A 23504-nucleotide genomic window follows, 5' to 3' on the forward strand; every position below is an offset into this window, starting at 1 on the left:
GTAATTTTCTTTCATTTCTGATTTTATATTTTTGAGTCCTCTCTTTTTTTCGATGAGCCTGACTAAAGGTTTACCAGTTTTGTTTATCTTTTCAAAGAACCAGCTCTTAGTTTTATTGATTTTTCACATTTTCTTTTTAGTCTCTATTTCATTTGTTTCTGCTCTTTCATTATGTCCTTTCTTCTACTAATTTTGGACTTTGCTCGCATTCATCTAGTTCCTTAGGTATAAGGTAAGATTGCTTGAGATTTTTCTTGTTTTTTGAAGTAGGGCTTTATCACTATAAACTTCCTTCTTAGAACTGTTTTTGCTGTGTTACATAGATTTGGAACACAGTATTTCCACATTCATTTTTCTTTAGGCATTTTATTTCTTCTTTGATTTCTTCACTGACCCATTAGTTGATTATAGCATGTTGTTTAGCTGCCACATGTTTGCGTTTTTTCCTTTTTTTTTCTTGTAATGATTTCTAGTTTCATACTGTTGTGGTTGGAAAACATGCTTGACATCATTTCAGTCTTCTTAAATTTATTGAGACTTGCTTTGTGGTCTAATATGTAATCTATTGTGGAGAATATTCCATGTGCACCTGCAAAGAATGTACACTCTGCTGTATTTGGATATAATGTTCTGTATATAACTGTTAAGTTCATCTGGTCTAATAATGTGTTGGTTAAGACCACTGTGCCCTTATTGATTTTCTGGCTGAATGATCTATTCACTAATGTAAGCTGAGGTGTTAAAGTCCCTTACCATTATGTATTACTAGTTCCCCCTTAACGTTCTGTTCATATTTGCCTTATATGTTTAGGTGATCTAATGTTGGTTGCATAAATATTTGCAATAGTTACATCCCCTTGTTGGATTGATCCACTATTGCTATGTAATGGCCTTCTTTGTCTGTTAGTCTTGTCTTTAAAGTCTCCTTTGTCTGACATAAGTAAGGCTCCACCATCCAAGACAAGGAATATTCCAGTCTTGAGGTCAAAATAAACCTCCTCCTCTCAAAAAAGAGTCACAAGGTGCCCAACTCAATGCCCACACTAAAAGACACACACCACAGATGAGATGAAACTAAAAGTTTCCAGAGAGAAGAAACAAACTAACACCATCATCTACAGAGAATAAAAAACTGACTGGCATCAGACTTCTTACCAATAATATGGAATGCCAGTACCATGAAGACATTTGAGAAATATCTTCAAAGTTCCCAGGAAAAAGAATTTAAAAACAGAGAATTCTATATTCAGGAAAATCACTAATCAGGTATAGCATTAGAACACATTTGCAAAATATTCAGGACCCATGACATCCAAAACAATGCTCATGCACCTCAACAAACAAAAAGCAAATAATCCAATGAAAAAATGGGCAGAGGAACTAAACAGACAGTTCTCCAAAGAAGAAATTCACATGGCCAACAGACACAGGAAAAGATGCTCCACATTGCTAGTCATCAGAGAAATGCAAATTAAAATCACGATAAGATATCACCTCACACCAGTAAGGATTGCCACCGTCCAAAAGACAAACAACAACAAATGTTGGCAAGGTTGCAGAGAAAGGGGAACCCTCCTACACTGCTGGTGGGAATGTAAATTAGTTCAACCATTGTGGAAAGCAGTATGGAGGTTCCTCAAAAAGCTCAAAATAGAAATACTATTTGACCCAGGAATTCCACTCCTAGGAATTTACCCTAAGAATGCAGCAGCCCAGTTTGAAAAAGACATATGCACCCCTATGTTTATTGCAGCACTATTTACAATAGCCAAGAAATGGAAGCAACCTAAGTGTCCATCAGTAGATGAATGGAGAAAGAAGAGGTGGTACATATACACAATGGAATATTATTCAGCCGTAAGAAGGAAACAAATCCTACCATTTGCAACAACATGGACGGAGCTAGAGGGTATTATGCTCAGTGAAATAAGCCAGGCAGAGAAAGACAAGTACCAAATGATTTCACTCATCTGTGGAGTATAAGAAAAAAGAAAAAACTGAAGGAACAAAACAGCAACAGAATCACAGAACCAAGAATGGACTAACAGTTACCAAAGGGAAAGGGACTGGGGAGGATGGGTGGAAAGGGAGGGATAAGGGGGGGTGGAAAAAGAAAGGGGGCATTACGATTAGCATGTATAGTGGGGGGGCATGGGGATGGCTATGCAATACAGAGAAGACAAGTAGTGATTCTACAGCATCTTACTATACTGATGGACAGTGACTGTAATGGGGTTTGTGGGGGGGGGGACTTGGTGATGGGGAGAGTCTAGTAAACATAATGTTCCTCATGTAATTGTAGATTAATGATACCAAAATTTTAAAAAATTAATTAAAAAAAAATGCAGGACCCAGAAAGTTTACTTACAGGACTGCTCTTCTTAGAAGATACTTTGGGGCATATTACAACAAAATGAGAGGAAGTTAAGAATAAGATATGGAATCAAAGAAATAGTGGAACTAACTTAGGAATCAACCAACAATTGGAATACACTATATGACAGCTTGAACGATCAGTTAAGTCTCAAAACAACAAGACTGAAGGCTCCACTGGGGGAAAAACAAATTTCTTAATTTAAAACAATGTAAGAAGTAAATGACTGATGATGCAAAATCAAGAAAGGCAATTAGAAACTCAAGACAAAGTCATTCAAGAGAGGAGATATAATCATAGCACCTTATGTGACTATACTGTCAACAATATTTACATAACCATTATAATATAAAGATGATTTTTTTACTTCAATTTTAGAATATACCTGTAAATAAAGCATGGAAGATTAAAATATAGTTACAAAACAGAGAAATAAGGTTAATAATATTTATTGACAGAGCACTTAAGTGCTAGGAGCTGATCTAAGTATTTATACCTAATCCTCACAATAACTATAAATGGTAAGTATGGTTATTACCCCTACTTTATAGATGAGGAAACTGAGGCACTGAAGGATTAACTAAATTGTCCGTGTCATGCAGCTAGTACTTGGTAGAACTGGCTTCAAATTCAGTCTTGTTCCAGAGTTCATGCTCTTAACCATTACACTATAACTCTCCCTCAGAGTATTGATGTTATCAAGCTTGATGATATAGAAAGCAATAGCATAGGTATTACCTCATTTCCCACAGACTTTGATATAGCTCAAAGAAATGATTTTGAAAACAGAAAATTCTAAGAGCAGTACTCACAAATGCAAGGCAACTGCTTTCCTTGCTGCCTCTGTGGCAAACAATGGTAGATTCACATGATCTGCTGTCTGTGATGGAAAGTGTGGTGATCAGTGGTAGAGCCACATGATCTTCCAAGACTTTGGAGCCCTAATGAGCCCTCCTTTTTCTAGGTCCTTAAAGGAATTCACAATTCTTCTTAACTGAATTATATTCTACCTACTGTTAAAACCTTTTTAAAAAAATAAAAATTTTAAAAGAAATAAGGTTACTAATATTCTCCTCTTATATCACGAATTAAAAGATAGTATTTCTAATTGATACAACACAACAGAAAGGTTTACCTATATTGTAGAAATTGAAAGGGTACCCAAGAGAGAAACTAAAAACAGTGAAACAATTATGGCAGGGCATGGGTGGAGGAAGAGAGGATGGTAAATGAGCTATGTCCTAATCTTAGAGATATAATACCAGAATTGACAAATTAAGAAATAGAAGTATAGCTGACCTTCGAACAACAAGGGTTTGACCAGCGTGGATCGACTTACATGTGGATTTTACTCAATAAATATGTTGGAAAACATTTTGAAGATTTGTGATAATTTGAAAAAAACATTTTTTCTAGCTTACTTTACCATAATAATATAGTATGCAATACATATAACATACAAAATGTTAATCAACTGTTTATATTATGAATAAGGCTTCCAATCAATAGTAGGCTATTGCAAAGTCAGAGAGTGAAAGACAAATACCATATGATTTCACTTATATGCAGAATCTAAAAAAGCAAGCAAACAAACAACACCGAAACAGACTAAAAAACACAGAGAACAGACTAGGGGTTGTCATAAGAGAGGTGTACAAGGGATGGGTGAAATAGGTGAAAGGAATAAAGAAGTACAAACTTCTACATATAAAATATATTAGTCATGGGGATGAAAATACAGGAGAGAATACAGTCAAAATATTATAATAGCTATGTATGATGACAGACAGTAACTACACTTACTGTTATGAGCATTTGGTAATACGTATAGTTGTCAAATCACTTCACTGTATCCCTGAAACCAATATAATGTTGTATATCAACTATACTTGAATGAAAAAACCCAGTAGGCTATTAGTAGTTAAGTTTTATGGGAGTCAAAAGTTACACACAGATTTTCAACCGTGAAGGGTTGAGGGTGGGGGTCAGTGTCCCAAATCCCCGTGTTTGTTCAAGTGTCAACTGTTTATTCTTTAGTCAAATGGCCATATGGTTAAAAAATCACTTTAAGAAAGTAAAAATGAAAGCAGTTACTAGAAAAAGTAGTTCTCTCTGGATAACAGATGAGGAGTAGGGAAAATTAGTCAAGGAATTTTTTTTTCATTGTGTATATCCTTCTAACAATGTGACCTCTCAAAGAGTTCTTTATTACTCTGATTAAAAAAAATACTTAACACATAATAGTTGGTTTCTTTTTTTAGAACTGCCTAGAACAAGAGAGAAACTTTAAGGTCACTAGCTAGCCAATTTATTTTACAGTTATGATGGGGCAGATTATATTTTCCAAAAATGGCCATGATACTATATCACATCCACATGCCCTCCTTATGCTCCTCCATCAGAGGTGGGCCTATGTTCCCTCCACTTAGATCCAGGTGGGTTTCTAACTGCGGTGGGAGGAACACTGTAAACTCTATTGTGAGGCCATAAAAAAACAATACAGCTTCTCCCAGCTCTCTGCCATGAGACATATATCTTGGAAGCCCTGAGCTAACATGTGAGTCTGGCCAGTTTTCAGCTAGCACACTTGAGAGGTCATATGGAGAGACTACTAAGTGAGAGAGAAAAAGTGTGAACACTGCTGAACAATATTCCCAGTCCACATGTTAGACTTCAGATTTGTGATGTCCAATATGGTGTCACTAATCACATGTAGCTATTTAAATTTAATTAAAATTAAATAAAATTTTAAACTTAATTTTTCAATCACACTAGTAATATTTCAAATGCTCAATAGCCCCAAGTGGCTAGTTTCTACTGCAACAGGGCAGATGTAGACCATTTCTATCGCTGTAGAAAGTTCTAGCGGACAGCACTTGCTTCAGATAATTCCAGCTTTCAAGCCACTCCAGCTCATACTGTGTGATGTAAAGATGAGTTATCCCACTGTCCTGAGCTCAGAATGCAAATTCATGGGCAAAATTAATGTTGTGTTCAGCCACTGATTTTGGGGGTTGTTTGTTACACAGCTGTAGTAAGAGGAATATAAGGAAAGTAAAGCTCAGAATGTGAAATAATCTGCTGGAGTCCACAAAATCAGTCAAATGATGGAACTAATCACATTTCATTTCAATGTCTAAGGTGTGTTTTTAAATAAATGAATAAGAAAATCCTCAATACTTTTAACTTGAAATATCCTGCCAGTAGAAGCACTGCCTCTACTACACCAGAAAAAGATTTGATGATTCCTGGCTCTGAAGGAACAACAGGAACCTGAGAAATGTTAGCATCAGTGAATTAGTAGTAAAAAAAAAACAAGTTCTAGTTTCTTTCCAATGAGTTTACTAGAATTAAATATTTAACAGGTGAAGCTTCACTTGATTTTCCAGTTTTTACACTTTATATAGTACTTTCTTTTTTGAAGTGGTTTGTATTACATATGTTTTAATAAAAAGCAAAACAAAACAAAAAAACCTTGCAGAGTGTTTATCAATATTAACCAAAAAGTGTTCTTTTTAAAATACTTCCTTTCTAGGCAAGGTATTTTAAATAATCCAATTTTTAATTATTTGAATGAATGGAAATTAAAGACTTGGTGGATGAAAAACTAATTGGGTATTTAAATGAATTACCCCATAAACATTAAAATATAGTAATTGTTACATTATTTCTAATAATAAATAATGAAGCTACACTGAAACACGCTAGAAAATGGCACCACTTCCCCATCTGATCACAGAATAAAGCTGGACTTCATGTGCAGACTACAAAATTTTCTGCTAGTACAAGTCTAAGTTTGATATGTGCCATATCAAAACTTACATGTATAAAATTAGATATTAAAGAATTACTGTTAATTTTTAAATTGCTAATAGCTAGTTTTAAAGAGTTCTTCCCTTTAAGGAATAGATATTAGAATTATGATAAAGTAATATCAAGGATTTGCTTTAAATTAAAACAGCTGGGGTGGAATACAGATAAAATAAGGATAGCCATGAGTTGATGAGGGCTGTGTCTGCTGATAGTAACTGCTGCTCATTATATTCTTCTCTTCTGTTTATGCTTGAAAACATTCATACTAAAAAAATTAAAAACCAAACAACCAACGAACTTCTCTAGTTAAATGTTTTGGTTTGAAATACAATGTAAGGGTTACAGAATATGAGAAGGTGACAAACTACACTCACAGAAAGGCTAGGTCCCTAGAATTTCAACTAGGAGCAAATGTCAGAAATAAGCACAAAATGCCTCTGATCTATAAAAAGTCATTATCACTTCTAGTACATACACACAATTGCTCTAATGTTAGGATCACAGCCAAGAGCCAAGAGGTAGCTGACTCATACTTTACATAGAATTCTAATATATGTGGTTACTGAATTTCTTAGCCCACAGCCAGTAACTAGAAGGGAGGCTAATAAATACAGACACACAAAAGGTCTGCGGATGGTCTAATAGGATGAGAAAAGAGAAAACAGCTCTGTGAGACAAGCTCACCACTAATTAATGCAACTTTATGGACAGTAATAAGCAGTATGCTTAGAAGGCCACAGGCTTTGAAGTCAAACACAGACCTCCTTCCATAGCCGCTTACTAGCTACACCACTAGCTGTATGAATAACTGAAAAAGATAACTGTCAAGTGTCTTGGAAGCAGATTCTCCAATTCCAGCCAACAACTTGCCGGCAACCTTGTGAGGGACCCTGAGCCAGAACCATGCAGCTCAACTGCTCCCAGATTCCAACCCTGCAAATTGCTTGAAATAATAAATGTTTACTGCATGAAGTTGCTACACTAGGTTTAAACTGTTACACAGAATAGATAATACACTACATTAAGGGTACAATTTGTCTATTATTTGACTAGCTAAATTTTTTTCTAAATATAGTAATTGAGTCTCTCTGCTGTGTAAACTAGATTATACAGGGGACCCCTTTAATTCAACTGAACAGAGTGCTCATCACCTTGTAATGGTGTTTATAAAAAAGCTGGAAATTATTTTCAGTACTAAACTTCTGAATCTGATCTTGTTTGTATGCAAGAGAGGTATGGGGGCAAAAACCCAGATGAGCATGCCATGGTTCAGCACCTCAGGTCCATACACTGTACTATATACACTATACATTGATATATGTGTACTATAGCTGCTCTACAATACATTTTAATATAAATAAAAAATATGCTTAGTCCTACCTGAATGAGGCATTTGCTCACATCACTAGCACAGAGTGCTTTGTTACAATTCAGAGATACAGGGATCCATGTCAGAAACACAAGGATGGCTAGAGTAAGCATAACAACAGAGGGTGACTTCATGTTTCTTCAAAGACACAGTATCTCCCAGGAAGCTAAACAAAAAGAAAAAAAAAATAGGCAGAAACCAAACTTTAATTCAAAGGCAAGTCCAGATTAAAAATAAATACAAAAATGAAAAACAAAACAAATAAACCAAGATTTCATGTTTGTGTTAAAAGGCTTTCGAGTGATCATTTAAAGATCATTCTCAATGAAAGACTTAAGTCAAAATAAATAAAATACAACTTTATGTAGTGATGTCTTGTTAGCCATCTTCAAAGATCTAGAATACAGAAATTCCTCAAACTACCCTATATATAAAGCCATCAGTAACTAACCTGAGAATATCTAAAACAAATTAACTAGGCTCAGTACTGCACTGTTACTTTTCAACATTAGGCCCATATAAAAACTAATATTGTATTATAATTTTAAAACACTTAACAGTATGTTATTCTTAGAAAACAAATTTTAAAACTCCAAAGGATTCTAGTGATTATTTATCACTATCTCACTCTTTGTTTTTAACATAAATAGCCAGAATGAAGCAGCTCAAAGAAGGAATGGACAGCCATTCCTTTAATAATTTAGTAAATAACAAAAGGGATAGCAAATTGTTAACTGCATTAAGAACTGAGTAATTTATTAAAATGGGAAGATCTTACTTTAATTCTGTACCACAGTTACCACAGTCTTCAAAGTTGTTAAGAAGATAGTACAGACCAAAAAAGGGGGAAATAAAGAACAGCACAAATTCAAATTGACAGTAATAATAATCAGCATGGCTATTAAACCTTTAAAAAAGAGAAGATAACTTTTTGGCGTTATAACACACCCTGAAAATAGAATCATTTATTTTAAAATACATGACTACTGATGTAAGAGGGATAAAGGTGCACTTATGGGGCCTTTATGATTAAGTTAGAAACTTTAGTTTTTTATTTTATTTATACTAAGTACAATAAAGCAAAAGCAGTAAGAAGGCGAAAAGAATAAAGGACTTTGCACCCGGTATGCCTCGTTTTGAAAGAAAAAGCCCTGGTGATTGTTACTGAGGCCCACAAAGTATTCCTTAAGACCGTTAGCAACCCAATTTTGCAACTTAACAACACGTACCAAATCGGATGATTTCCGTAACCGCTAGTACATATTTAAGGCCAAAGAGGTCATTTGAAAACCTTATTCCAGAACTAGTTTTCATCCTATACGACTAAAAATGGCATTTCCACCCTTATCTCTTACGATTGTCTTCATCCTACTCCCAAAAATTTTACTGGAAAAAGTAAGTGAATAAGGGCATGTACAAAACGGGTAACACAATTAAAGGGCTTCTTTCTTTCTAGGGAGTTCGGAACAAACCCCATCACAACTGTTTTCAAACCTCGTGACCAGTTTCTCAGGCTCGACGACCTGTGTTTGGTCCCCAAAGGGGATGGCACTGACAGTAGCCTTTGTGCTGCGGGACGCCCAGAAGGCCGGCACCTCGAGGGAGGCAGGGGAGGGGCCGCCCGCCGGCAGCCGCGCCCCGCATCCACCGGCCGCCGCACCCCTACTCCGTCCTCGGCGCAGGCGGGGCCCAGGCCGCGCGGGAGCGGCTTGGCTCCTCCCGGCCCCTAGCAAGCCCATCGCGGCCTCGGCCTGCAGAGGCCCGAGCGCGGGGCCCGGACCCTCCACGGCCGCAGACGCCGCCCCATCCCGCGCCTGCTCACCGTGCGCCCCGGCGCTATGAGGTCGCCTGGCCCTGGTTCCCGGCAGGTCCGCCGAGCCCGGGGCGCGCCGCCGGCTGCGCTAGGGAGGCAGGCTCTGCCTCCGTGCCGTCCCTCCGCGCAGCGCCCGCGAGCCTCGGGACTCTTAAAGAGACAGGCCAGCCCGCAGCCCCCCGCGTTCCCCACTCCCCCCTTTCGTCCTCCCTCGTCAGCTCCCCGCCGCCGCCAGCTCCCGCCAGGAGGCGTCTCTCACTCCCGGGGGCCCCTGTCAGCCCCCGGCCGCCGGAATGCCCGCCCAGGACCGCAGCCTCGCCACGCCCCTGGCCCCGCCCAGTATCGCCCACACGAAGCCCCACCCAGAACCAGCTTCGTCTCTCCCAGGGTCCCACCCGCCGAGGCCCCGCCCCTGGCGGCTCTCCGTCCCGCCCCCAGGGACACACCCACCCCGACGCCCACGCGCGCTTTCTCGTTAGCGCTCTCCAGTTCCTTCATCAGCCGCCTCGCGCTCCTGCAGACCCTTCTGTCAGACCCATTCTCTGGGCTTACTGGTGCCGGTTGCGGAGCTGAGAATGTGAAGTGCAGAGCTCACTGAAGCCTCACACAAGCCTCTGAGGAAGACATTATTGGCCCGTTACGGGGATGCAAGACCGTAGCACCGACTGGTGAAGCAGCCCAGCCCCGTTACCCAGTGCAGCTGACACTGGAACCTTGTTATCTGACGTTGGAGGCAGGATTTATTAAAAATTCAGGTTTCTAGAATCTGCCTCAAACCTACTGAATAAGTATCTCCAAGGGTAGATAGAGCCTGCCTTCCTTCAGCAGTTCACTAAAATTTGCTGCCCCCTTAGTGGGGTCCTGGCTCTGCGCTTAGCATGACGTTAGCGGGGAGGAGGCGCCATGGTGCTGGCCAAGAAGCAGGTCACGGGCCAGTAGAGGGGATCGAAGGCGGACAAATGGCCACAGTGCACACCGTCCCGCCAACGCCTCGGGAAGATCGGGATGTCAGAGCACGTATGACGCCAGCTCTCATTTCAGCCTGTACTTTAGAAAAATGAATTCATTCCACCAACAGTTAGCATGTGGATAAAAGCAATTGAGAATTGCACTCAGTTCTTTCCCACAACCCTGACACTTACCTTTTTAAAAAGATTCCAGAGTGATTAGGTTGAAACCCACTGGGATAGATGATCCGCAAGGTACTTTACCCTTGGAAATAAAGCCCACTGGGATAAATGATCCACAAGGTACTTTTCCCTAGTGATAGCCTTAAATTAGGAGTTTTAAATGCTTACATTCCCCTTTGATTGGAAGAAAGCAGAAAGAGTGGGAAAAGTTGATTGGCTGAGGGGGTGGATTGCGTTATTGATGTTAGTCCACTGTTGTACAGTAAATAAGTATGTATTTTAAAAATCAAACCTGAAAATTACCCTAAAGAAATAACTAAAAATGTACACAAACTTAATTTTAAGTATCTCATTTTTGGCATTATTTACTGGTTAAATGAATTATGATACTCCAGTGCAATGGACTAAATCAACTATTGAAAAATAATATTGTAGCTCAAAAGTTCTCAAACTTTTTGGTCTCAGGACCTCATTATATTCCTGAAAATTACTCCCAAGAGGTTTTGTTTGTATGTGCTACTGCTGCATTTATCAAAACTTTTGAAAATTAAAACTGAGAAACTTAAGAAATACTTATCCATTATTTCGTTTAAAAATAAGAGAGTACCTGAGAAGGGACTAGTGGTTACCAAAGAGAAGGAGTTGGGGAGAGTTGGTAGGGAGAGAGGGAGAAGGGGATTATGGGGCATTATAATTAGCACACACAATATATGTAGATGACAGGGAAGGTAGTACAGCATGGAGAAGACAAGTAATGACTATAGCATCTTACTATGCTGATGGACAGTGACTGCAATGGGGTGTGCTGGGAGGGATTTGATAATATGAGTGAATATTGAAACCACAATGTTGCTCATGTGAAACCTTCATAAGATTGTTTATCAATGATACTTTAGTAAAAATAAATAAATGAGTTCATTATATAGTAACATAAATAACTTATTTTATGAAAAATAAGTATATATTCCTAAACAAAAAAAAATTAGCGAGAAGTGTGGCATTGTTTCACATTTGTGTTATTTTTTTCAGTGTCAAACATAATAGATGACAAATGGATTTTCATATCTGCTCCTGCATTCAAAGTGTTGTAATATCATATGTTATGTAGCCTCCAGGAAGCTACTTTATACTTGTTAGAATAAAAAAGGCAAATAATGTAGTAGGGTTAAACTAAAAACAGTTTTGATCTCATGAACATGCTGTAAAGGTTTTAGGACTTCTAAGGTCCCCAATTCAACACTTTGAAAACTAGTATTACAGATGAATATTGTTGACAAGGAAAGATATTCATAATGTATCAACATTTTAAAGCAGTGTAAAGTTGACCCTTGAACAACATGGGGCTTAGGGGCACCAACCCCCACACAGTTGAACATTTGAGTATAACTTTTGATTCCCCAATACTAATAGCCTACTGTTGACCAGAAGCCTTACTGATGATATGAACAATTAACACATATTTTGTGTATGTATAAAATATATACTTGTATGTGTATAATTTATAATATATGTATATAATTATATTCTGTATTCTAACAAAACGTAAGATAGAGAAAAGAAAATGTTATTATGAAAATCATGAGGAAGAGAAAATACATTTTCAGTAATGTATGTATTTTCAAAAACCCACATGTAAGTGGACCCATGCAATTCAGATTCATGTTGTCCAAGGGTCAACTGGTATATATTTTTCAAATGATTAATATTAAAAACTGTGTGCAGTTATTTAAGAAAGCCTGGAAAGAGAACTATGGTGTTAGTGATGCCAGGGTTCTTGTTTGCAGAGTTGAAGAATGGGCTTAGCAAACACCCAAGGTAGGAGAGACAGAGAGAGGCTTTTATTGAGAGATACAGTGAGAGGACAGAGCTCACAGGAGAGTCCGGGTGGTATGTAGGGGATTTACAGGCGATTGAGGATTTTTGGGAACTGAAAAAGGGCTTAGGGTGTGGATTTGTACCACCTGCCTTGCCCCCAAGGTGGCCTGGGTTGTTGTCTGTTTGCTAGGGCTGTTTACAGTGAAGTCATGGGTTATGCTGAGATACCCTTACAGAACACTCAAATGTTCCAGGCCAAGTTGCTCCTGGCTTTTTGAGCTATAACTGATCTCACTGAAGATGTCTATATTCCTAGTCTGGTATCTTTACCCTAGAGAATTAGTGTGACCTTGACTAATGGGTGTAGTCAGAGTAGGGTGAGGGCCTCCGGGGAAAAAAAAGCAAAGCAAGATAATTACAGACAGAACAATGTAACAATGTGCAAAGAAGTCTCTATGGAAACTCTATCTCTATGGAAACAAAGAAGTCTATGGAAAGTCAAGGTCACACTAATTCTCTAGGGTAAAGATACCAGACTAGGAATATAGACATCTTCAGAGAGAAGTTAAAGCTCAAAAGGCCAGGAACAACTTGGCCTGGAATGTGAGTATTCCACAAATAAAGAAGGGCATCTCAGCATAACCCAGGACTGCACTGTAAACAGCCCTAGCAAACAGACAACAACCCAGGCCACCTTGGGGGCAGGGCAGGTGGTACAAATCCACACCCTAAGCCCTTTTTCAGTTCCCAAAAATCCTCAATCGCCTGTAAATCCCCTACATACCACCCAGACTCTCCTGTGAGCTCTGTCCTCTCTCTGTATCTCTCAATAAAAGCCTCTCTCTGGCTCTCCTACCTTGGGTCTTTGCTAAGCTCATTCTTCAACTCTGCAAACAAGAACCCTGGCATCAAAATGATAGGAGAAAACTAACACATCTGGAGAATCACAGCCAGATATTTTGGGGAAACTAGAATTCTGAATCTAGTCTATGTCCCAATGAGTAGGGTTAGGATTCAGTATAGACAAGCCTGCATTATTGAAACAATTCTTTTCTCTAAAGTCACCTTCATTTTTATTAGAGGTATCCAGATTAAGAAAATAATTAACACTTGGCTTTATTATTTGCATAAGAGCAGCAAGAAGAGCAATTGATTATATAGGTTCTTTTAAATGTGTTTTGCTGGTACTTTTTATAAAGAATTTCAGATTGGATTTTTAAAGGCCTCGAGGCCAGAAAGCCAAGCCAGACTTGCCATCAGGTTTTGCCTGCAGTACCTGTGGATTTGGGTGGATTCCTCTCTTCTTGAGGTCCCAAGGCATTCCGAGGTTCCAATACCTGACAGGAAATGACCTTCCTTACTCACCTGGTAAGTTTGCTGGGAATGTTCTAAGCAAGGTACCAGGCCAGTTCTTCCAAGGGACATTTTTGGCTCTATAAAGTCAAGCTTAGTTCCTTAAAGCTGTCTTTTTTATATCTGAGTTTACACACGTGACTCTTAGGTATGACATTCCAGTCAAAGCCTGAGTTTTTAATTGGTCCTGTTACAAAGAAAGCAGATTCTTATTGAGCTTATGCAAATAAACATATTTCCATAAAAAATACTTGCTGAGAGCTTTTACATTTTGGAGGGATCAGGTAGAGAGAAAGGTAAATATTTCAATTCTGCTTAAAAGGTATTGTCATTTACTAAAGTGTTGTAAGTCAGCTTAAGAGAAAATTTACAAGAGGGATTAAAGATGGCGGTGTAAGAGGTGAGACACAGACCTCCTCCTAAAACCACATATAATATGAAAATATAATTAATACAACTAATCCTGAAAGAGCAACAGTAAAAAGGCTGTGCCAGACTGCATACACCTGGAGGAAAGAATGAACCTCATGGAACAGGGTAACATACCAAAGCAATGACCCGGTGGGACCAAAGCCTTTCCCCCACCCCAGCTCACTGGCAGGAGGAAGAGAAACGGGGCAGGGAGTCCTGGGACTGCTGAACACTTAGCCTTGGAGATCTGTTCTGGGAGCACAAACCTACATTGCATGGTGCTCTTGTCATTAGTGGGGTTGGAAAGCTAAAACAGGTGGGATACCTGGAGAGACTGAGATTCTGTCTGCTTGTGGACAACAGGGATCCATATCTGGCTGATCTGGGTAGGCAGTCTGAGAGACTTCCAAAAAGAAAGAGGGCTGCTAAAGGGGCAAGGATTGCAAAGACCTTACTGCTCAAGAGAAAGGACAGGTAAACAAAATTGTCCAGGTGCACTCTGCCCAGCAGGTTGGGAATTTTCAAGATCTTCAGGTGCTCCATCCCCCTGACTGACTACAGAGCTCCAAGACCCCTCACTGTGATACACAGCCTGCCACACCTTCCTCCCAGCCAGCCTGAACCAGGCTAGCAAACTGGCAAACCCTACCCTGGCATCAGGCTAGCCAGAGGAAAGCACCGTCTACAGCAGCTACAAACGAAAAACATAGAGGCTTACACCTGTATGTTTGGCTCACTAGTTCTGGCAGTGGAGACAAGCATAGCAGCCAGGGAGCAGGAAACAGCTCTTTCCTCCTTCCAGACACCAGCAACACACCCCTGTGAACCACGACATCACTACAAGGGCTGAGCAGCTCCACAGGGTAGAGCTTCTGGGCACTAGAGGGTGCCACAAGCAAATATGAAACATCAAAGGAACCTAGCTCAAAGCAAAATCTCAACAACAACAACAAAAGGATTGAGTGAGACTGAACTAATAAATCTTCCTGAAAGAGATTTCAATTAAAAATCATAAACATGCTCTGGGAGGAACAGAAAAATATTCAAGAACTCAGTAACAAATTTAGGATGGAGATCCAATCATTGAGGAACAAAATGGAGTGTATTAAGAGCAGATTAGATATGGCGGAGGAGACAATAAACAAAATAGAAATTAGAGAAGAGGAATACAAAGAAGCCGAGGCACAGAGAGAAAAATGGATCCCCAGGAATAAAAGAATACTGAGAGAACTGTGTGACCAAACCAAATGGAACAATATTTGTATTATAGGGATACCAGAATATAGGGATTCCAAATGAAGAGAGAAAAAACGGGAGAGAAAGTGACTTTGAGGAAGTAATTACTGAAAACTTCCCCAATCTGGGGAAGGAGATAGTCTCTCAGGCCATGGAGGTACACAGATCTTCAAACACAAGGGACCTAAGGAGGATAACAAAAGCCATATAATAATTATAATTGCAAACATCAAGGACAAGGACACACTATTAAAAGCAGACAGAAAGAGAAAAAAGATCACATACAAAGGAAAGCCCATTAGGCTGTCATCAGACTTCTCAGAAGAAACCTCACAGGCCAGAAGGGAGTGGCATGATATATTTAATGCAATGAAGCAGAAGAGCCTTGAACCAAGAATAATTATCTGGCAAGATTACATTTAAATTTGAAGGAGGGATTAAACAATTCCAAGATAAGCAAAAACTGAGAGAATTTACCTCCCCCAAACCATCTCTACAGTATATTTTAGAGGAACTGCTATAGATGGAAACATTCCTAAGGTTAAATAGTTGTCACTGAGGCAATAAAAAGGGATAGAAAAAGACTACAGAATATGATATGTAATATATAAACAATGGAAGAGGAAGAAAAGGATGGGAAAAAAAGAACATTTAGATTCTGTTTCTAATAGCAAACTAAGTGAATTAAGGTAGACTCTTAGATAGTAAGGAAGTTACCCTTGAACCTCTGGTAACCACAAATCTAAAGCCTGTAAAGGCAATAACTACATAGCAGTCGATAATCACACTAAATGTAAATGGTATGAATGCACATTAAAAGACATAGAGATACTGAATGGATTAAAAAACAAGACCCAGGAGGAGCCAAGATGGCAGCATAAGTAGGGCAGCAGAAATATCCTTCCAAAACCATATATATTTTTGAAAATACAACAAATACAACTAATTCTAAAAGAGAGACCAGAAGATACAGTACAACAGCCAGGTTACAACTACATCTGTGAGAACCCAGCACCTCATGAAGAGGGTAAGATACAAGCCATGGCTGGTGGGACCTGAGCACCCCACCCCCCACCCAAGCCCACTGGCAGGAAGAGAGGAGTCAGAGTGGGGAGGGAGGAGAGCGCAGAACTGCTAAGTACCCAGCCCTAGTCATCTGCACCAGGAGGGCAGACACACATTGTGTAGTGGGCTGGATATTCAGGAAATGGAATAGTAAAATCTGTGAGCAGGTCCCCACAGCCAGTGCCCCTGGGACAAAAGAAAAGCGAGTGCTTTTTGAAAGTCTTAAAGGGACAGGGGTCTCAAAACTGGATGGCAGTGTTCCATCACACTTAGCCCAGCAGCTGGGAATCCCAGGGAACTCCAGAGGCTCTAACCCCCTGGGCAACAGGGCAGCTCTGAAGAAGCCCCTCATGGTGATAAATAGCCTCTAGTCCATCCCCGCTCTGGCGCAGGCCCACCATAGCAGGGGAGCAGCCTGAGAGCGGCTGCACCCACAGCAACTGCCCAGAGCCTCCTTCACAGCCATCCAGGCTAGACTCAGAGGTCCCGCTGGCACGTGACAGCACAGCACAGACAGAGGAAGCCAGGACAGGATGCAAAGAGTCACCATTCTCACAGGAGAGCACACCTGGCCTGCCTGCCTCTTGCCGTGGGGAACTGGGCTGCTCTGATGGCTGCCTAGCCCCTGGTAGCTCAGGAAATAAAACCGGAAACTGCTCCGGGTGTGCGGGACATTGTTCTCCCAGCTGACACATGTGCCAACTGCCTACGACTATGTCTATTGCCAAGAAAAGGCAGAAGAATTTGATCCAGTCCAGACTTACCCAGACAACCAATGAGAGGGAGGCTGGGGAGATAGATTTAACCAATCTTCCTGAAAAAGAATGCAAAATAAAGGTCATAACCATGCTGATGGATCTGCAGAGAAATATGTAAGAGCTAAAGGATCAAGTTGGGAGGGAGAATACACAAATAAAACAATCTCTGGAAGGACGTAAGAGTAGACTGGATGACGTGCAGAAGGCTGTTAATGGAAGAGAAACCAGAGAACAGGAACACAGAGAAGCTGAGGCAGAAAGAGATAAAAGGATCTCCAGGAATGAAAGAATATTAAGACAACTGTGTGAACAATCCAAACGGGACAATATTCACATTATAGGAATACCAGAAGAAGAAGAGAGAGAAAAAGGGATAGAAAGTGTCTTTGAAGAAATAATTGCTGAAAACTTCCCCAAACTGGGGGGAGGAAAGTTTCTCTCAGACCATGGAGCTCACAGAACTCCCAATAGAAGGGACCCAAGGAGGACAACACTAAGACACATAATAATTAAAATGGCAAAGATCAAGGACAAGGACAGAGTATTAAAGGCAGCCAGAGAGAGAAAAAGGTCACCTACAAAGGAAAACCCATCAGGCTATCATCAGACTTCTCAACAGAAACCTTACAGGCCAGAAGAGAATGGCATGATGTATTTAATGCAATGAAACAGAAGGGCCTTGAACCAAGAATACTGTATCCAGCACGATTATCATTTAAATATGAAGGAGAGATTAAACAATTCCCAGACAAGCAAAACTTAGGGAATTTGCCTCCCACAAACCACCTCTATAGGATATTTTTAAGGAATTACTTTAGATGGAAGCACACCTAAGGCTAAACAGATGTTACAAGAGAAAATAAAATCACAGCAAAGAAAGCAGACCAAACAAATACTAACTAAAGGCAAAAAATAAAATCAACTACTCACAAAAGCAGTCAAAGGAAACACAAAAGAGTACAGAATAATAAAACACCTAACATATAAGGAATGGAGGAGGAGGAATAAGAAGGGAGAGAAATAAAGAATCATCAGACTGTGTTTATAATAGTGTAATAAGTGAGTTAAGTTAGACAGTTAGACAGTAAAGAAGCTACCCTAGAACCTTTGGTAACCATGAATCTAAAGCCTGCAATGGCAATAAGTACATGTCTTTCAATAATCACCCTAAATATAAATGGACTGAATGCACCAATCAAAAGAAACAGAGTAATAGAATGGAAGACCCATCTATATGCTGCTTACAAGAGACTCACCTCAAACCCAAAGACATACACAAACTAAAAGTGAAGAGATGGAAAAAGATATTTCATGAAAACAGGGGAAAAAAAGCAGGTATTGCAATACTAGTATCAGACCAAATAGACTTCAAAACAAAGAAAGTAACAGATATAAAAGGACATTACATAACATAAAGGGGTCAGTCCAACAAGAGGATATAACCATTATAAATATATATGTACTCAATACAGGAGCACCAACATATGTGAAACAAATACTATCAGAACTAAAGGAGGAAATAGAATGAAATGCATTCATTTCAGGAGACTTCAGCACACCACTCACTCCAAGGACAGATCCACCAGACAGAAAATAAGTAAGGATACAGAGGCACTGAACAACACCTTAGAACAGATGGACCTAATAGCCATCTACAAACTCTACACCCAAAAGCAGCAGGATGCACGTTCTTCTCAAGTGCACATGGAACATTTTCTAGAATAGACCATATACTAGGCCACAAAAAGAGCCTCAGTAAACTCAAAAAGATTGAAATTCTACCAACCAACTTCTCAGACCACAGAGGTATAAAACTAGAAATAAATTGTACAAAGAAAACAAAAAGGCTCATAAACACATGGAGGCTTAACAACATGCTCCTAATTAATCAATGGAACAATGACCAAATTAAAATAGAGATCAAGCAATATATGGCAACAAATGACAACAACAGCACAAAGCCCCAACTTCTGTGAGACTCAGCAAAGGCAGTTCTAAGAGGAAAGTATATAGCAATCCAGACTTACTTGAAGAAGGAAGAACAATCCCAAATGAATAGTCTAAGGTCACAATTATTGAAACTGGATAAAGAAGAACAAATGAGGTCTAAAGTCAGCAGAAGGAGGGACATAATAAATTCAGAGAAGAAATAAATATAATTGAGAAGAATAAAATACAAAGAACTAATGAAACCAAGAGCTGGTTCTTTGAGAAAATAAACAAAATAGATAAACCCTTAGCCAGATTTATTAAGAGAAATAGAGAATATACACATATCAACAGTATCAGAAATAAGAAAGGAAAAATCATGACAGACCCCACAGAAATACAAAAAATTATTGGAAAATACTACGAAAATCTATACGCTTAACAAACTGGAAAACCTAGAAGAAATGGACAACTTCCTAGAAAAATACAACCTTCCGAGACTGACCCAGGAAGAAACAGAAATTCTAAACAGACCAATTACCAGCAACGAAATTGAATCGGTAATCAAAACACTGCACAAGAGCAAAATCCTGGGGCCAGATGGATTTACCGCAGAATTTCATCAGACCTACAGAGAAGACATAATATCCATTCTCCTTAAAGTTTTCCAAAAAATAGAAGAGGAGAGAACACTTCCAAACTCATTCTATGAAGCCAGCATCACCCTAATACCAAAACCAGGCAAAGACACCACCAAAAAAGAAAATTACAGACAAATATCCCTGATGAAGATAGATGGAAAAATACTCAACAAAATATTAGCAAACCGAATTCAAAAATACATCAAGAGGATCACACACCATGACCAAGTGGGATTCATCTCAGTGATGCAAGGATGGTACATTAAAAAATCCATCAACATCATCCACCACATCAACAAAAAGAAGAACAAAAACCACATGATCATCTCCATAGACGCTGAAAAAAGCATTTGACAAAATTCAACATCCATTCGTGATTAAAACCTCTCAACAAAATGGGTATAGAGGGCAAGTACCTCAATATAATAAAGACCATATATGACACACCCACAGCCAACATCATACTTAACAGCAAGAAGCTGAATGCTTTTCCTCTAAGATGGGAAGAAGACAGGGATGCCTACTCTCCCCACTTTTATTCAACATAGTTCTGGAGGTCCTTGCCAAGGCAATCAGACAACACAAAGAAATAAAAGGAATCCAGATTGGTAAAGAAGTTAAACTGTCACTGTTTGCAGAGGACATGATATTGAACATAAAAAAACCCTAAAGAATCCACTCCAAAAGTATTAGAACTAATATCTGAATTCAGCAAAGTTGCAGGATACAAAATTAATACACAGAAATTTGTTGCATTCTTATACACTAACGATGAACCAGCAGAAAGAGAAATCACGAAAACAATTCCATACACAACTCCATCAAAAAGAAAAAATACCTAGGAATAAACCTAACCAAGGAAGTGAAAGACCTATACCCTGAAAACTACGACACACTCATGAGAGAAATTAAAGAGGATACCAATAAATGGAAACATATCCCATGCTCATGGATAGGAAGATTTAATATTGTCAAAATGGCCATCCTGCCTGAAGCACCTACAGATTCAATGCAATCTCTATGAAGATACCAACAGCAATTTAAAAAAAACTGGAGAAAATAGTCCTAAAATTCATACGGAACCACAAAAGACCCAAATAGACAAGCAGTTCTGAGGAGGAAGAATGAACCTGGCAGGATTATGCTCCAAGACTTAAAGCTCTACAAAGCCACAGGAATCAAGACAATTTGGTACTGGCACAAGAACAGACACATAGACTAATGGAACAGACTAGAGAGCCCAGATATAAACCCAAGCATATATGGTCAATTAATATACATTAAAGGAGCCATGGACATACAACGGGGAAATGACAGCCTCTTCAACAACTGGTGTTGGCAAAACTGGACAACTACATGAAGGAGAATAAAACTGGATTATTGTCTATCCCTATATAGGAAAGTAAACTCGAAATAAATCAAAGAACTGAATGTAAGTCATAAAACCATAAAACTCTTAGAAGACAAAATAGGCAAAAATCTCCTGAATTGAAACATAAGCAACTTTTTTCTTTTGATATCATTAACATATGATTACATGAGCAACATTATGGTTTCAAGACTCCTCCCATTATCAAGTTCCCACCACACTCCCCATTGCAGTCACTGTCCATCAGCATAGTAAGATGCTATAGAATCACTACTTGTCTTGTCTGTGTTGTACTGATTTCACCATGCCCCCCACCTACATTATTTGTGCTAATCCTAATGCCCCTTTTCCCCCCTTATCCCTCCTTTCCTACCCATCCTCCCCAGTTCCTTTCCCTTTGGTAACAGTTAGTCCATTCCTGGGTTCTGTGAGTCTGCTGCTGTTTTGTTCCTTTAGTTTTTTCTTTGTTCCTATACCCCACAGATGAGTGAAATCATTTCATAGTTGCCTTTCTCTACCTGGCTTATTCTACTGAGCATAATATCCAGTAGCTCCATCCATGTTGTTGCCAATCATAGGATTTGTTTTCTTCTTATGGCTGAATAATATTCCATTGTGTATATGTACCACCTCTTCTTTCTCCATTCATCTACTGATGGACACTTAGGTTGCTTCCATTTCTTGGCTATTGTAAATAGTGCTGAGATAGACATAGGGATGTATATATCTTTCAAACTGGACTGCTGCATTCTTAGGGTAAATTCCTAGAAGTGGACTTCCTGGGTCAAATGGTATTTCTATTTTGAATTGTCTGAGGAATCTCCATACTGCTTTCCACAATGGTTGAACTAATTTACATTCCCACCAGCAGTGTAGGAGGGTTCCCCTTTCTCCACATCCTGGCCAGTATTTGTTGTTGTTTGTCTTTTGGATGGTGGTCATCCTAACTGGTGTGAGGTGATATCTCATTGTGGTTTTAATTTACATTTCTCTGATGATTAGTGATGTGGAGCATCTTTTCATGTGCCTTTGACCATCCAAATTTCTTCTCTGGAGAAGTGTCTGTTCATATCCCCTGCCCATGTTTTAAATGGATTATTTGCTTTTTGTTTATTCAGGTGGGTGAGCTCTTTATATATTTTGAATGGCAGCCCTTTATCCGTTCTGTCATTTATGAATATATTCTCCCATACTGTAGGATCTTTTTTGCTTTACTGATGGTGTCCTTTGCTATACAGAAGCTTTTCAGCTTGGTATAGTTTTTTTTTTCTTCTGTCTCCCTTGTCCAGGGAGATATGTTCATGAAGAAGTTGCTCGTGTTTATGTCACAGAGGTTTTTGCCTATGTTTTCTACTAAGGGTTTTATGGTTTCATGACTTACATTCAGGACTTTGACCCATTTTGAGTTTACTTTTGTTTATGGGGTTAGACAGTGATCCAGTTCATTCTCTTACATGTACCTGTCCAGTTTTGGTAACACCAGCTGTTGAAGAGGCTGTCATTTCCCCATTGTATATCCATGGTTCCTTTATCATATATTAATTGACCATATATATTTGGGTTTATATCTGGACTCTCTGTTCTGTTCCACTGAACTGTGGGTCTGTTCTTGTGCCAGTACAAAATTTTCCTGATTACTGTGGCTCTGTAGTAGAGCTTGAAGTTGGAGAATGAGATTCTCTCAGCTTAATTCTTTATTCTCAGCTTTGCTTTGGCTACTCTGCGTCTTTTGTGGTTCCATATGAATTTTAGAACTATTTGTTCCAGTTCGTTGAAGAATGCTGTTGGTATTTTGATAGGGATTTCATTTAATGTGTAGATTGCTTTAGGCAGGATTGCCATTTTGACAATATTAATTCTTCCTAGCCAAGAGCATGGGATGAGTTTTCATTTGTTAGTGTCCTCTTTAATTTCTCTTAAGAGTGTCTTGTAGTTTTCAGGGTATAGGTCTTTCAATTCCTTGGTTAGGTTTATTCCTAGGTATTTTATTCTTTTTGATGCAGTTGTGAATGGAATTGTTTTCCTGATTTCTGTTTTTGCTAGTTCATCGTTAGTGTATAGGAAAGCAACAGATTTCTGTGCATTAATTTTGTATCCTGCAACTTTGTTGAATTCAGATATTAGTTCTAGTAGTTTGGAATGAATTCTTTAGGGGTTTTTAATGTACAATATCATGTTCTCTTCAAACAGTGACAGTTTGACTTCTTCCTTACCAATCTGGATGCCTCATATTTCTTTGTTTTGTCTGATTACCAAGGCTAGAACCTCCAGTTCTATGTTGAATAAGAGTGGGGAGAGTGGGCATCCCTGTGTTGTCTTTTGATTGGTGCATTCATTCCATTTACCCTTAGGGTGATTATCAATAGGTATGTACTTACTGCAATTGCAGGCTTAAATTTGTGATTACCAAAGGTTCAAGGGTAACTTC

At 39.1% G+C, this 23504-nt stretch overlaps 1 protein-coding gene across 1 annotated transcript in view; it reads right to left on the minus strand.

Moving 5' to 3' along the window:
- Positions 1-9581, minus strand: part of TWSG1 (twisted gastrulation BMP signaling modulator 1) — a 60355-nt gene extending 50774 nt beyond the window's left edge. Inside the window, exons 1-2 of the mRNA XM_037001108.2 lie at positions 9379-9581; positions 7568-7722 (exon numbers count right to left, since the gene is read on the minus strand). Coding sequence (XP_036857003.1) covers positions 7568-7690 — 123 coding nt within the window. The 5' untranslated portion in view covers positions 7691-7722; positions 9379-9581. The remainder of the gene's footprint in view (positions 1-7567; positions 7723-9378) is intronic.
- Between the last annotated feature and the right edge of the window lie 13923 nt (positions 9582-23504).

The sequence above is a fragment of the Manis javanica genome, chromosome 9 (assembly GCF_040802235.1).
Source record: "Manis javanica isolate MJ-LG chromosome 9, MJ_LKY, whole genome shotgun sequence".
NCBI lineage: Eukaryota > Metazoa > Chordata > Mammalia > Pholidota > Manidae > Manis > Manis javanica.